This window comes from Tiliqua scincoides, chromosome 2 (assembly GCF_035046505.1).
Source record: "Tiliqua scincoides isolate rTilSci1 chromosome 2, rTilSci1.hap2, whole genome shotgun sequence".
NCBI lineage: Eukaryota > Metazoa > Chordata > Lepidosauria > Squamata > Scincidae > Tiliqua > Tiliqua scincoides.
The window spans coordinates 235643082-235659896 of NC_089822.1; the positions used below are offsets into that span (position 1 = coordinate 235643082).

General features: G+C 46.7%; 1 protein-coding gene across 1 annotated transcript in view; it reads left to right on the forward strand.

Annotated features, from left to right (window-relative positions):
* Positions 1-1793: 1793 nt before the first annotated feature.
* Positions 1794-16815, forward strand: part of SHQ1 (SHQ1, H/ACA ribonucleoprotein assembly factor) — an 81429-nt gene continuing 66407 nt past the window's right edge. The window contains exons 1-6 of the mRNA XM_066614796.1: positions 1794-1832; positions 6418-6591; positions 7550-7611; positions 8840-8962; positions 9714-9865; positions 15380-15492. Of these exons, the coding sequence (XP_066470893.1) occupies positions 6449-6591; positions 7550-7611; positions 8840-8962; positions 9714-9865; positions 15380-15492 (593 nt within the window). The 5' untranslated portion in view covers positions 1794-1832; positions 6418-6448. The remainder of the gene's footprint in view (positions 1833-6417; positions 6592-7549; positions 7612-8839; positions 8963-9713; positions 9866-15379; positions 15493-16815) is intronic.

Below are 16815 nucleotides of genomic sequence, written 5' to 3' on the forward strand. Positions count from 1 at the left end.
TTCACAATGGAGAGAGGTGAAAAGCGGTGTGCCCCAAGGATCTGTCCTGGGACCGGTGCTTTTCAACCTCTTCATAAATGACCTGGAGACAGGGTTGAGCAGTGAAGTGGCTAAGTTTGCAGATGACACCAAACTTTTCCGAGTGGTAAAGACCAGAAGTGATTGTGAGGAGCTCCAGAAGGATCTCTCCAGACTGGCAGAATGGGCAGCAAAATGGCAGATGCGCTTCAATGTCAGTAAGTGTAAAGTCATGCACATTGGGGCAAAAAATCAAAACTTTAGATATAGGCTGATGGGTTCTGAGCTGTCTGTGACAGATCAGGAGAGAGATCTTGGGGTGGTGGTGGACAGGTCGATGAAAGTGTCGACCCAATGTGCGGCGGCAGTGAAGAAGGCCAATTCTATGCTTGGGATCATTAGGAATGGTATTGAGAACAAAACGGTTAGTATTATAATGCCGTTGTACAAATCGATGGTAAGGCCACACCTGGAGTATTGTGTCCAGTTCTGGTCGCCGCATCTCAAAAAAGACATAGTGGAAATGGAAAAGGTGCAAAAGAGAGCGACTAAGATGATTACGGGGCTGGGGCACCTTCCTTATGAGGAAAGGCTACGGCGTTTGGGCCTCTTCAGCCTAGAAAAGAGACGCTTGAGGGGGGACATGATTGAGACATACAAAATTATGCAGGGGATGGACAGAGTGGATAGGGAGATGCTCTTTACACTCTCACGTAATACCAGAACCAGGGGACATCCACTAAAATTGAGTGTTGGGCGGGTTAGGACAGACAAAAGAAAATATTTCTTTACTCAGCGCGTGGTCGGTCTGTGGAACTCCTTGCCACAGGATGTGGTGCTGGTGTCTAGCCTAGACGCCTTTAAAAGGGGATTGGACGAGTTTCTGGAGGAAAAATCCATTATGGGGTACAAGCCATGATGTGTATGCGCAACCTCCTGATTTTAGGAATGGGTTAAGTCAGAATGCCAGATGTAGGGGAGAGCACCAGGATGAGGTCTCTTGTTATCTGGTGTGCTCCCTGGGGCATTTGGTGGGCCGCTGTGAGATACAGGAAGCTGGACTAGATGGGCCTATGGCCTGATCCAGTGGGGCTGTTCTTATGTTCTTATGCTTAAGTAACAGCACCATGCTAGGCATGTCTACTCAAAGGTAAGTTCCATTTGGTTCAGTGGGCTTTACTCCCAGGAAAGTGTACATAGGACTGCAGCCTAAGGCTGCAAGCCATGTTGGCATCAATGCCTGTCTACGCAGAAGTAAGTTTATTTGAGTTCAACAGTGCTTACTCCCAGGCTGCAAGCCTATCCACACTTTCCTGGGAGTAAGCCCCATTGACCAGCATGGGACCAAGTCTTCTGAGTAGACTTGGGCTCGCCCATCCTTGCTTCGCATGGTTTCTATGCCAGTGTTCAACGTGGCCAGCAGCAGAGCCACGCGCCCCTCTCCCTGCACCAATCCCTGGGAAGCGGTGGGGGCGGGGGAGGAGCAGGAGGAAGCTCTCGAGTAGAGCGCATGCGCGGAACAACATTCCACATCACCCTGTTTCCCACCACCCCGCCTTGGGTCACGTGGGTTGCCTTCCCTCGGAGGCTCATTTCTTCGGCACCGCTCTTCCTCCGGACAGTTTGTGATTGGGTGACACGCAGCAGCTTTCCGCCAATCACGCTATAGCCCGCCTCCAGAGCGGCCCCGCCGCCTTGTTCCCCATTGGGGGAAATGCAAATGTGACCGCCAATAGGAAGCTTGTACGTCATCGAGATAGGCGGTCCTTAGACTGGAAAGAGAATGGTGAAAGCGTGAGTGTGGAGAGTTGGAGGTGAGTCACGTGGTTGTCTTTCCAGGTGGTCTCTTCAACCCTTTATTGCCTGGTCCACCGGTGTATAGTGTACTTTTGGTCCCTGTGGTGTCTATGCAGAAATGGCTCAGCTGCAGCCACACTTAGTAGTTGTGGGCAGCCTGGATTATGCAGGGCTGAGAGTCAGGCAGTGACCTCTTCTGCCTGACTACTCAGAAGTAAGTCCATTGTGTTCAGTGGGACTTACTCTCAGGAAAGTGTGGATAGCAGTGCAGCCTGGGAAGCCCACTGGGGGGGGGGGGAGGCTGGAGGGGAGCCCAGGCAGGCAGGCAGGCAGCCTGGGTCAGGAGTGGGAGGTTGTGGGCAAGCCTCATGGACGTGGTTCTGCAGGCACATAAGTTGAGGCACATAAGTTGAGGCACATAAGTTTCAGAGCGCGATACCATAGTCTTTCGAGACTGAAGGTTGCCAATACAATAAGTTGAGGAATGTGAGTGACCTGCTCACTGGCCATGGCTTCCCCACTGGTTGCTTGTGATACTCTGTTGAGTTTTATGGAGGAAGGAGGGGAACATAGCATGATGTGTGTGCTTAGTGGATATCCACTAAAATTACAACAGACAAAATATTTCTTCGACCAGCATGTAGGAGCCTGTGCAACTCCTTGCTACAGGGCATGGTGATGGCATCTGGCCTAGATGCCTTTAAAAGAGGACTGGACAAAGTTCTGGAGGAAAAGTCCATCTCAGGTTACAAGCCATGATGCGTCTTTGCAACCTCCTGATTTCAGAAGTGGGCTACCTCAGAATGCCAGATGCAAGGGAGGGCACCAGGATGCAGGTACCTTGTTGTCTTGAGTGCTCCCTGATGCATCTGGTGGGCCACGGTGGCATACAGGAAGCTGAACTAGATGGACCTTTGGCTTGATCCAGCGGGGCTCTTCTTACACGTACTTACTGTTTTCAAAGAAGAATTATAAGCCCTAACTAGAGCACTGTAGGTTTTTCTCAGCCTTGAAAAGCATAAACAGAAATTTATTGAACTGGCCCAAAGTTCAGAATTCTGTTTCTCACAGCCCCTTACCATTGTTTGTCCTGTTGTGTCTGGCCTCCCAATTTGGAAGGGATCATTGCCAGTTACTGTACTTCTGGTGGTACTTCCAATAAATGGACTAAGCAAAGTGTTATGGCAGGGGACAAATGTTGAGAAATAACTGCTCTAAATTGTATGGCTGCACAGCTAGTATCGGAGCGCCGCACAGCTACCTTCACAGTGCAGTGGATTACGGTGATGATAATGGCATGATGTCTGAGTTCTCCAGAGCTGTCCCTGTGTAATAAAGATACAGTGCTGCATCATCCTGATAACGTTTACAGGGAAGACAGGCCTTGAAGGGCAGATGACTGTAGCTGCCTTCCTTTTGAGGAAGGAAGGGGTGCAGAGAGAGAGGGAGAGGCAGCGGCAGCGGCAGCCCCCAAGCTTAGCTGACCAGCCCATGCTCGGTCAGTATCTAAGGACATAAAGAAGGCTTGAAAGGAAACAGGGTGATGGAGCATTACTGATCCTGGGTTTAGCTGGCTGGCCCAGTGGTTCTTGGAGGAGGTTGAAATGGGGGTGGTGGTTAATGCTTCATGGGCCAACAACAAAGCAGGTTTCAAAAAGAGCGATGGAACAGACAAGGTGAGGCTCTAAAGCCAAGGGCCTTTATAGGTATTTATGTCATATAATCCTATGTAATTCTAGATGGGGTTTCCTCATTCGGGGGATTCTCTATTGCTGGAAGTGACTGGAAAGGCACTTCTTGTTTGTCTGTGAGCCCCTGAGCGGATTTCATTATCTTCAGAATTCTGTATCCACGGGGGTCCAGGAATGCATCCCCTGAAGATACCTACCAAGGACCCACACTGTATGCCATTTCAACTGGATTTGGAGTTGTAAGGCTTTGTCTGAATTTTGGAGATGTGAAAACTCCATTTGAATCTGGTGTCTTGCCAGAAGACCTGTAAATAATCATGTTACTGGTCTGTTCCTTTGCTCTCTGGGTAAAAGGACCTGTGTGTGTGTGTCTTGCATGGCTTGATGAAAAGGAAATGAACAGAAATAGAATATTTACCATGTAACAATTCATGGACGCTTTTGTGGTGGGAGTAACTACTATGTGAGTGGATCTCTGCAGGTCTATACATCCAGTACTTATCACACCTATTAATTATAGTGCAGTTTCATCTAGTAGGGTATTTCTTTGCTGAAGTGACTGAAGCAATGTAATCATTTGAAATGGCAAGACCTTCCTTTGTTTTAAAACATATTACTTAACATAAGCAAGAGAAGGTTAGTTACATTACAAAATGTAGACATTTTTTATTCATTCATTTGATTTATTCCCCACTTCTTTCTCAAATGGCTTATATTCAGGTACTACACATGCAGAACTATACTTCTTTACTTTAGATCAGTGGTGGGCATACTTTCAGATTTAGGGATTCTGGACCTTTAACAGTTGTGTAGAGGAGGGAATTTCAGCCAGGCAGCTTGTCACCTGTGAGATGACAAGCTGCACCTGCTGAAATTCCTTCTCTCATAACTGTTAAATGACCAGGATCCCTAAAGCTGAAAGTTTGCCCACCACTGCTTTAGATTAAACTGAAACACTGACCTTCTTCTGTCTCTGCACTCACAATAATTAATGTGCTATGAAGTTGCACTTTTATCCACATTGAATGTAAGGCTAAGCAATTTAAATAGTTTTTAGTTGATAAATCTTCTGCCTATCAACTGATTAAGCCAGTGGTTCTCAAACTTCCCTGGAGTTTTACTCCCGGGGTAAGTCTTGGGGGGGGGGGCAGGGGCAGCAAAGCAATCCCCTAGATTGTGTCCCTTCAGGGGAGGGGGACTATTTTTTAACAAACCATACCTGCTCCCAGGGAGTTTGGGGAGCCCTGTGGAGCGCTTGCAGGGTTCCCTGTGGCTTCTAAACAGTGAAAGCTTCTAAACGGAAAGCTCTTCAACCTCTCCAGACTGAGAGCAAAATCCAAAGTCCAGCTGAAATGTCTGCGTGACTTCCTCTTTGCCGACGATGCAGCTGTCACTACCCACTCTGCCAAAGATCTCCAGCAGCTCATGGATCGTTTTAGCAAGGCCTGCCAAGATTTTGGACTGACAATCAGCCTGAAGAAAACACAGGTCATGGTTCAGGATGTGGACTCACCTCCCTGCATTACAATCTCTGAGCATGAACTGGAGGTTGTCCATGACTTTGTGTACCTTGGCTCAACGATCTCCGACACTCATTCTCTCGATGCCGAGCTAAACAGGCGCATCGGTAAAGCAGCTACCACGTTTTCCAGACTCACAAAGAGAGTCTGGTCCAACAAGAAGCTGACGGAACATACCAAGATCCAGGTCTACAGAGCTTGCATCCTGAGTACACTTCTGTACTGCAGCGAGTCATGGACTCTTCGCTCACAACAGGAGAGGAAACTGAATGCTTTCCACATGCGCTGCCTCCGAGGCATCCTCGGCATCACCTGGCAGGACAAAGTTCCAAACAACACAGTCCTGGAACGTGCTGGAATCCCTAGCATGTATTCACTGCTGAAACAGAGACGCCTGCGTTGGCTTGGTCATGTCGTGAGAATGGATGATGGCCGGATCCCAAAGGATCTCCTCTATGGAGAACTCGTGCAAGGAAAGCGCCCTACAGGTAGACCACAGCTGCGATACAAGGACATCTGCAAGAGGGATCTGAAGGCCTTAGGGATGGACCTCAACAAGTGGGAAACCCTGGCCTCTGAGCGGCCTGCTTGGAGGCAGGCTGTGCAGCATGGCCTTTCCCAGTTTGAAGAGACACTTTGCCAACAGTCTGAGGCTAAGAGGCAAAGAAGGAAGGCCCATAGCCAGGGAGACAGACCAGGGACAGACTGCACTTGCTCCCGGTGTGGAAGGGATTGTCACTCCCGGATTGGCCTTTTCAGCCACACTAGACGCTGTGCCAGAACCACCTTTCAGAGCGCGATACCATAGTCTTTCGAGACTGAAGGTTGCCAATACTAAACAGTGAAAATTCCAAGCATGATTAAATCGGAAGTGGAACTTTAACTGTTTAGAAGCCACGGGGAGCCCTGCAAGCGCTCTGCAGGGCTCCCCACACCCCCTGGACCCTGGGAGCATGTATGGTTTGTTTAAAAAAGTCCCCCTCCCCCACAGGGGCACAATCCTGGGGATAGCTTTGCTGCTTTCCCCCTGCCTCTTAAAGGGAACAGGGCATAGTTACACAAGCTGGTGGGTTGTGACCCGCCAGTTTGAGAACCACTGGATTAAGCAATTAAGTTTAAACAAATATGTGCATTTTTAAAAGCTCACCAGAGGTTTCTTTGAGGGTATTAAGAATTTATGGGGTAATGGTCATTTTCAGTATTTAGTTTTTCATTCTCTTAACCGCTGAGAACCAAAGTAGCCTCAAAAATGTTGTGTCTGCTCTTAATAAAAGCGCTATAAATTAAAATTTCCTGATCTCAAGTAAGATTGGCATCCACAGATGAAGAAAACTTTTAAAGTCTCCAATTGTCACTTCTATGTGTTTAGTATTTAGTCTTTTATTTTGCAGGTGGTTTGGTTATATTTTTGGCCTTATAACCATGATTACTCCAGCATTTGAACTGAGCCAGGATTCAGGTTTTCTTACAATAGTAATCAAGGTACCTTATGCACGAGTTTCAGAGTTTGATGTCTATTTTGAAGGGAAGGAGTTCAAATTTTATGCAAAACCGTACTTTCTCAGGTAAGTAATGCCATTTCCTTATTTCAAGTTTAATTTCTAATGTCTGGCATGGTTTGAGTACATTTTTTTTTTTAATGTAGTAACATCAATGAACCAGGAAGACTGGGAAAAACTTTGAGTGTTTCTGTGACAGAAAATTCTTGGTGTAGGATATTTATAGTGTACTTCATATACAATTTTTTGGGTGGTTTTGTTGTTTATGGTTTTTATATCTTTGGTACATTACTTTGAGCATGTGCCAGAATAGTGGTATAGGTTGAGCACTGCAAATCCAAAAAGCTCCAAAATCTGAAACCAGTGTCTGAGATAGTGATACCTTTTGCAGTCTGATAATTCTGTGTGCACAAACTTTGTTTCATGCACAAAATTATTAAAAGTATACTTTATGGCTAAAAATTTACTTTCGGGCTATGTTTATAAGGTGTATATGAAACATAAATGTTGTGTTTAGACTGGGATGGCAAGGTAGCTCATTTTCCTGTGGACTAATCAGAGGTAGTAATATTAAGCATACAAAGATTAGGTTTTTGGACTTGTACCTGTCTCTCTACCTAGCAGTTATTTTTTCTGACCCTGTTGGCAATCTGTACACAGTCTTCCTCCCTGTTCCTGTGTCTGTCATTTCCTTGCTACCTGTCACCCCTGACAGGCCCAAATCCTAACTGACTTTCCAGCACTGGCATAGCTATGCCAATGGAACGAGTGCTGAATCCTGCAGTTGGGTGGCACTCATGGAAGCCCCCTCAAAGTAAGGGAATGTTTGTTCCCTTACCTCGGAGCTGCATTGTCCTTATATCTGTGCAGGAAAGTGGGTTAGGATTGTGTCCACAGTTTGCCATTTGAACCTCTTCCTCTTTGCAGTGCATGCGCAAGTGGTTTGTCGAAACCCAGCAAAGGTACACTATTTTTATACCTATATCAGATATTTAATTAAAATCTTTTTAATCTTCTTCAACAGATTGGCTCTTCCTGGAAAAATTGTGGAAGATGGAAGAGAAAAAGCATCGTATGATGACAAAGGTTTGTAATGCTTTTAAGTTATAAACAAAGAATCTGTAAAAAATTTAATTCTGTTCTGTCATGTTATGCTTTCCGAACTTGCCTCTACCAGTAACAGAGTGCAGCGGTGACTATTGACTGCTAGATGATTGAACCATTCTGTCATTTCAAAGTGTATTGCTTTGAATAGATAGGTAGCATACTTAGCATGGCTTACATTTGCTAGATGGAAGATACCAGGATGGTTCCAATGTTATCCATTTCTTTGTGCACGCCGCTTCTAACACATGTTATCTGCCAAAATACACTGCATGACAAGCAGAACTCTGGACGAATTATTATGTATTGCATCTCTTGACTGCTTTGGGGATATATAAAGAACTACTTAAATTGGGTTCTTGTGGAATACGGATCTTGTAAGTTAGGGCTCTTTTGCACGGTACAGAAAGTGGCAAAAGAAAATGGAGTGATCTGTGCTTCTCTTGTTGCATTGGAAGCTTATGCATCTCCTTTACGAGTTTTGGATATGGAACTGACTTCTGTATTTTTTCACTGGGAAGTTGTTTGAGTTGTAATTTTGGTGTTAGTTTAGAACAGGGGTGTCAAACATAAGACCCGGGGGCCGGATGTGCTCCACAGAAGCTTTTTATCCAGCCCTTGGGCTTTCAGCTGCTGAGCAGTGCTGAGGTATTACTGCTGAAAAAGCAGCCCACGTGAAAATTGTGCTCTCCTAAATCTTGAAACATGATCAAGATTTGTGTAATTCCTCTTCAGTCATTTGAAGCTAAAGGGTTCTTAAGTGAGAAAAGGTGTTTATTTTTGGTTATGACCTGTTTAATGGCATCACCCTGCCTGACGACATCACTACCGGCCCTCAGCAGGTATCATGGATGCTATTCAACCTTCTGTATGAAATGAGTTTGACACCCCTGGTTTCGAACCTCAAAAAGAAGTGTGAGTCTCCTTATTTTTCTTTTTCTGGAAAATAAGAAAATATTAATGGAACAACTGGAGTTGTGTGACCCTTGCCTCTTTGACTAATGCAAGCAAACATGAGAGTAGGGTTTTTACTGTTGAACCGGGGATAAGTGGGCAAATGACATCTGGTATGGGTAGGAATTTTACCTTTAACATTATAAGAACATATTCTTATGTTCTTAACATTATGTTTTTATAGCTTAACAGAATATGAAAATAACCTGGTTCTTTAAATGGAGAAATACCTTTGTTTAAATCAATCTCTTTCAAGGTGTATTTACAATCCATCTTCCCAAGGAGACTCCTGGAGAGTATTTTGATGGATTAGATATGTTGACAGCTCTGTTGGCACCAAAGAAATCCAGATCAGCAAAACCTTTAGTGGAAGAGATGGGTTTGTATAATTTTAATTAAAAACTAATGAATTCCCTTCTTAGCTCATAAAGTGTTCAGTTCTGTATAAGAGATACAAAATTATGCATGGGAAGGATAAAGTGGGTAGAGAGATGCTATCCTGATTTCACACCAGTTCTAGAGGAATACATATTTCTTTACAGGCAACAGTAAAGAAATATGGCTGACATTATGTATGTCTCAGTCATGTCCCCCCTCAGGCGCCTCTTTTCTAGGCTGAAGCGGCCCAAACGCCGTAGCCTTTCCTCATAAGGAATGTGCCCCAGCCTAGTAATCACCTTAGTCACTTTCTTTTGCACCTTTTCCATCTCCACTATGTCCTTTTTGAGATGTGGTAACCAGACCATCCTCCTGGCTGTTTATGTCAACATGTGGAACTGTAATTGCTAAGTCGTCTTCTATAACTAGCCAGATTCTAGAATTCATTTAGATTCTAGAGCCCAGGCAGCAGAATAGATATTTAAGGTACTCCCAATGCTTTTTAAAGTGATATACAGGTTTTTAACTCGCCCTGTGATTGAGAGCCCTTCAGCTTGCCTGCATTACTTTGTATGCACATATGCCTCTAGTCATGTATAATAGCCAACTTGTGGACGGCGTAGGGTGGTCATGGGAGCAAAGGAAACCAGCACAGTTCTGATTTCTTCACTGGGTTCTGTTGGTGTTTCTCTTAAACTTTAAGATGTGTACATCACCTTTATGGTAACTTCTGGTTCACTTCAAAATTTCAGGTGCTGAACATGAAGGTGAGGAGGAGGAAGAAGAAGAATTTGACTGGGAAGTAGAACAGACACCTTATGATGAAAGCCAAGACAACCCCTTAAGTTCATGCTGTAGCTATGGATTTGGAAGCCTGAAATCGGGAGTTTTCAGACGGCTTCAGGTGTGTAATTTTTATCCTTTCTAAATAGCACCTTTTAGTATTTATATTATTATTATTATTACATTTTATTTTTATCCCGCCTTTCTCCCCGAAGGGACTCAAGGCGGCTTACAAACAAGGTTAAAACAAGTTAAAAACATAATTTAAAAGCAGATAAAAACAACATATCATAAAAACAGTAGTCAGATAAAAACTAATCAGGTAAGAGCATAGGGCAGCAAATTAGAAAAGGATCAGGCCTGTGAGCAGATGTTAAAGAATGTTAAGAGATGTTAAAAAGATGTTAAAAAGCCCAGGAACTCAGAACACTTGTCTAAACAGAAGGGTCTTCAGGCCTCGCCAGAAAGTTATAAGAGAGGGAGTCGTTCTTAAGTCAAGGGGAAGGGAATTCCATAGCGTTGGTGCCAGCACCCCATGTACCTCCCTAGGCAGCAGCACTTGTAAAAAAGCCTTCTCTGATGACCTAAGAGGACGAGCCGGATTGTATGGGAGTAGGTGATCTCTAAGATACCCTGGCCCAGAGCAGTATAGGGCTTTAAAGGTCAAAACCATCACCTTGAATTGGGCCCGGAAACGAATGGGCAGCCAGTGCAGCTGCTGGAGAAGCGGACTGACAGAGTCAAAACGCCTGCCTCCAGTAACTACACGGGCTGCTGCATTCTGCACTAGTTGCAGTTTCTGAACCGTCTTCAAGGGCAGCCCCACATAGAGCGCGTTACAATAATCTAGCCTCGATGTCACTGTGGCATGGATCACTGTGGCCAGGTCTGCACGATTCAAGTACGGCTGCAGCTGGCGCACCAGCCAAAGCTGAGCAAAGGCCCCCCTGGCCACAGTCGCTACCTGGGAATCCAGGAGCAGTTGCGAGTCCAGGTGGACCCCCAAGCTGCGGACCTGCTCCTTCAGGGGGAGTGCAGCCCCATTCACTGCAAGCCGTTACTCCAGCACCTGCATCGAGGGTTTCCGAACCAGGAGAGCCTCTGTCTTATCCGGATTTAATTTCAGCTTGTTAGCCCCCATCCAGATCTTCACTGCCTCCAGACAGCACTCCAGGACCTCAACCGCCACCCTGGAGACTGGAGGAAAGGAGAGAGAGAGCTGGGTATCAGCATATTGATGGCACCCCACTCCAAACCCCCGGATGACCTTTCCCAGCGGTTTCATGCAGATGTTAAATAGCATGGGGACAGAATTGAACCCTGTGGCACCCCGCACCTCAAGGGCCAGGGTGTTGAACAGGCATCCCCCAGTACCACCATCTGGGACCGATCCTCCAAGTAGGAGCGGAACCACCGTAAAACAGTGCCTCCAACTCCCAGCTCAGCCAATCGGCCCAGAAGGATACCACATTTGGCCCGTGGTCCTTATGTTTGACAACCCTGATCTAGATATTTCATAAAGCCTAGTTAGTGCTGGGTCTTGTCTTCTCAGGGAGAATAGGAGATTAATAAGCAAACATATTATAGTTCAATATTGATAACATGCAATAAGGAACGACCAACATGCTGTAGCAGGATTCATGAGGATAACAAATGATGCTGCTATAAGACCATTCTTGGTGTTGTAAAATACTTGACTGAAGTCAAATCGATTAGTTTTTAACTGGTTAGTTGACAAGCTTCATTAAGAGTTCTTGCAAACTTGGATATTGTTACAGTAGATTTAATGCAAAACCCTATAGCTAGCTCGCTCACTCACTCACTCACTCACTCACTCACTCACTCACTCAGATCCCAAATCTCCACTGCCTTGTGGCTACATCCAGTTAAGGAAAAGGCTTCAGGAGTCAACCTGAGGCAGTTCATGACTGAACACAGTCACGTTCCGGCAACTCCTGCGACGCCGCTGGAACCAACCGTATTGGCTTCTGCCTTTCCATTGGACCATTCCAGCGACGTGGAGAGGGGGGATTTGCTGCATGGGTAACAGCATATCCTCCATACCTTCTTTACCCAGGCTTCGCGCACTGGAGAGGACACTCCAACTTCGCCATACGGTGTCGGCACAACACGGCAAGCAGCAGTTTACCGGTTATAAGTCTTCGCTCGATTGGCGTAGAGCGTGACGCCAGGGGCTGCTTCCGACAGTGGGAGAGATCATTGCATCTCATTGGGCAGCTACCGCCCGCCTTAAGCTGGGCAGTCCCCAGCCAGTAAGGTGTTGCCTCGCCACGGTCCGTTAACCTTATGGGGTGCATGGGGTTTAGGGTGAAAACCGACAAGCGGATCGAAAACTCTGCACCATGCAACAGAAAACTCCTGCCCTAAAGCTGGGCACCTGGAACGTAAGGACAATGACACCTGGCTTCTCTGATGACCTGCAAGAAATAGACGATGCACGCAAAACAGCTGTCATCGACATGGAGCTGAGCAGACTGCAGATGGACATCGTCGCCCTTCAAGAGACAAGGCTGCCAGATTCCGGATCTGTCAAGGAGAGAAATTTCTCATTTTTCTGGCAGGGAAAACCACCAAACGAAACCAGGGAACATGGCGTTGGCTTTGCAGTCAGAAATACCCTGCTGGAATCCATCATCCCACCTACTGTGGGAAGTGAAAGAATTTTGTCCCTGCAGCTCCAGTCATCAGCAGGACCTGTCACACTCATCAGTGCTTATGCACCGACTCTGTCATCTCCAGCAGAAGCCAAAGACAAATTCTGCGATGATTTGGCCACCACTATCAAGAAGATCCCTGTAAAAGAGCTATTGTTCATCCTTGGCGATTTCAATGCTAGAGTTGGTGCTGATAACAGTTTGTGGCCCACTTGCTTAGGTCAGTTCGGCACTGGGAAGATGAACGAAAATGGCCAATGCCTGCTAGAGTTTTGCTGTCATCACGGTCTCTGTGTCAGCTGCACATTCTTCAACACGAAGCCCCAACATAGAGTCTCTTGGAGACACCCAAGATCAAAGCACTGGCACCAGCTCGACCTGATCCTCACCAGACGCTCCAGCCTTCCCAGCATCAAGATCACACGCAGTTATCACGGTGCTGCCTGCGACACTGACCACTCCCTGGTGTGCAGCAGAGTGAAACTGCAAGCAAAGCGACTGTATCACATGAAAAAGGAAGGAAGACCTCGCATTGATACCAGCAAGATCCGGGATCAGAGAAAAGTGGAGGAATTTGCACGAGCACTTGAGGAATCTCTTCCAGGCCCGGCCGATGCAAACGCATCCAACAGATGGGAACATTTCAAGAATACCGTTTACAACACCGCCTTGTCCATATTCGGCAAGAGGACCAACAAGACGGCAGACTGGTTTGAAGCCCACTCTGAGGAGTTGACACCAGTCATTGAGGAAAAGAGGAGAGCTCAAGCAGCATACAAGGCCTGTCCCAGTGAGCGCAACCTGCAGGTCCTCCGAACTGCTCGCAGCAAAGTCCAGCAGGCTGCCAGGAGATGTGCTAACGACTACTGGCTCCAGCTCTGTTCCCAGATACAGATAGCAGCTGACACCGGAAACATCAAGGGGATGTATGATGGTATCAAGCAGGCCCTAGGTCCAACACAGAAGAAAATTGCCCCTCTGAAGTCTGCAGCAGGCGAGGTCATCCAGGATCGGGCGCAGCAGATGGAACGCTGGGTGCAGCACTACTCTGAGCTATATTCCAGAGAAAATGTAGTCACCGAAGAAGCGCTCAACAACATTGAGTGCCTGCCTGTGTTGGAGGAGCTTGACAGTGAACCAACCCTAGAAGAACTTCACGTGGCCCTGGACTCCCTTGCCTTTGGCAAGGCACCTGGGAAAGACAGCATCCCTGCTGAAGTCCTAAAGTGCTGCAAAGAGATCATCGTCACTGAGCTGCATGAAATCCTCTGTCTCTGCTGGAGAGAAGGTGGAGTACCTCAAGACATGAGGGATGCAAACATCATCACGCTGTACAAGAACAAAGGTGACAGGGGTGACTGCAACAACTACTGTGGCATCTCTCTCCTTAGCGTTGTAGGAAAGTTGTTTGTCCGAGTTGCACTAAAGAGGCTCCAGGTACTTGCAGAGAGCGTCTATCCAGAATCGCAGTGCGGATTCCGAGCCAACAGGTCTACCACTGATATGGTATTCTCCCTTAGACAACTGCAGGAGAAATGCAGGGAACAACGACAGCCTCTTCAAGATTCTCCCCAAGATCGGATGTCCACCCAGGCTCCTCAGCATCATCAGATCTTTCCACAAGGACATGAAGGGCACTGTTGTCTTTGATGGCTCCACATCAGACCCCTTTGACATCCGAAGCGGCGTGAAGCAGGGCTGTGTTCTTGCACCAACCTTGTTTGGGATTTTCTTCACTGTCATGCTGAAGCATGCCTTTGGAACTGCAACAGAACATCTATCTCCGGACCAGATCTGACGGAAAGCTCTTCAACCTCTCCAGACTGAGAGCAAAGTCCAAAGTCCAGCTGAAATGTCTGCGTGAATTCCTCTTTGCCGACGATGCAGCTGTCACTGCCCACTCTGCCAAAGATCTCCAGCAGCTTATGGATCGTTTTAGCAAGGCCTGCCAAGATTTTGGAGTGACAATCATCTTAAAGAAAACACAGGTCATGGTTCAGGATGTGGACTCACCTCCCTGCATTACAATCTCTGCGCATGAACTGGAGGTTGTCTATGACTTTGTGTACCTTGGCTCAACGATCTCCGACACTCTTTCTCTCGATACCGAGCTAAACAAACACGTCGGTAAAGCAGCTACTACGTTTTCCAGACTCACAAAGTGAGTCTGGTCCAACAAGAAGCTGACGGAACATACCAAGATCCAGGTCTACAGAGCTTGCGTCCTGAGTACACTGCTGTACTGCAGCGAGTCAAGGACTCTCCGCTCACAACAGGAGAGGAAACTGAATGCTTTCCACATGCGCTGCCTCCGACGCATTCTCGGCATCACCTGGCAGGACAAAGTTCCTAACAACACAGTCCTGGAACGTGCTGGAATCCCTAGCATGTATGCACTGCTGAAACAGAGATGCCTGCGTTGGCTTGGTCATGTCGTGAGAATGGATGATGGCTGGATCCCAAAGGATCTCCTCTATGGAGAACTCGTGCAAGGAAAGCGCCCTACAGGTAGACCACAGCTGCGATACAAGGACATCTGCAAGAGGGATCTGAAGGCCTTAGGAATGGACCTAAACAAGTGGGAAACCCTGGCCTCTGAGCGGCCTGCTTGGAGGCAGGCTGTGCAGCATGGCCTTTCCCAGTTTGAAGAGACACTTGGCCAACAGTCTGAGGCTAAGAGGGAAAGAAGGAAGGCCCATAGCCAGGGAGACAGACCAGGGACAGAATGCACTTGCTCCTGGTGTGGAAGGGATTGTCACTCCCGGATTGGCCTCTTCAGCCACACTAGACGCTGTGCCAGAACCACCTTTCAGAGTGCAATACCATAGTCTTTCGAGACTGAAGGTTGCCAATATATATATATAATGCAAAACCCTGTAGCTTTCTAACTAAACCTTTAACAGTTATGTTTTTTCTTTAAAGCTTGGTGGTTAATTCTTTTGTTTTTGTTGTCTTTTCAGGATGAACTCAATGAGGTCATTGACCTTAAGAATCCAGATGTGACTCCTGCAACTGAACGCAGAGAAAAACGGCTGGCGGCAGAAGCTGCCAAATTTGATTCTGATCATTATCTGTAAGTATCTGCCTGATGGTGAGTACTGTTCTAATATCTAGAGCTCCAGAGCTTTGACTGTTGCATAAGTTTATATCTGTTTTGATTGCAAAAGGACTGTTTGTTTTTTTTTGTTCCAATACCTTGTTTTAAGTTGCAACTGGGTAAAGTATTCAGAAGTGTGACAGCCTTGATTCCTTGAATAGCAGCTAGCCATTGAGCTTTTTTTTTTTTTTTAAATGTCTATCCTGTAAAAGCAAACTGTGCAGAGCAGTGATTCCCAAACTGGTGGGTTATGATCTTAAGGGGAACCGGAAATAGGGCATTCCCCTTAAGGGGAATGGCCCTGCTCCAGTGGCAATGACAGTGCTGCAGAAATCTCAGCGCTGCCACTGCCACGGAGCTTCTTTACTTACCTGGGGGGCAGTGCTGGTCTACTGGAGGCTCGCAGCCCCCTCTGATCCTTCAGCAACTGCTGTAGAAAACCATCTCCAATCTAAAGCTACTTCCTGATTTCCCTGAAAACTGAAGTAGCTTTAGAGTGGAGATAAGGGATTTGTAAACAAGCTATGGGGGAGATCACTGGGGCTGCGAGCCTCCAGGACCCCGCAGGAGGCCAGCACTGCCCCACCAGGTAATTAAAAAAGCTCCTGGGCAGCAGCTGTGCAGTGATCTCTGTAGCACTGTTGCTGCCCCCTCCCTGCCCGTGCAAATACCTGGTTCCCAATTCTACTGTAGGAGTTTGGGAACCACTGGTTCAAATGTTGTTTCATAGCTGAGTTCACCTTTGATGGGGAAAACTTTTAATCATTTGATCTATGGACATTGTAGCTGCCTATTCACAACGAGTAATACGGCCATGTTGACAATGACCTTGCTTTCCAAAATGTGTGCAGTCTCTACCAACTCCATCTCACCCAGGTGATTTTCAGATGCCATCATCACCAAGGAGCATCCTGCTTTCTTTGTCCGAAGTCCTGTGAATACCCCTGGTCTAGGAGCAGAATTTTGGCATTTTCTTCCCCACTGATGGCGTCCAGGCTGTCTGTTTGGTAGTCTCTCTCCAGCAGAGGCTTCCACCCTGTCCATTTTCAGTGATGTTGGTTGGAAATCCTCTTTTTGTGTAGCCACCCTCACCTCTGGAGGAGCTACTCTCTCTGCCCACCATGGGGTACCTTTTTGGCTATCCCCTCCTTTTTTCTCTGGGATCTGCAGCCATATAGCTAAGCTTTTCTTTGCAGGACAGTGTATCCCCAGCAGGTTAAGGTAGTGTATCTGTCCAGCAGGTTAAGGTAGTGATTTTCAACCCTTTTCTCTCATGGCACACTGACAAGTCTCTAAAAT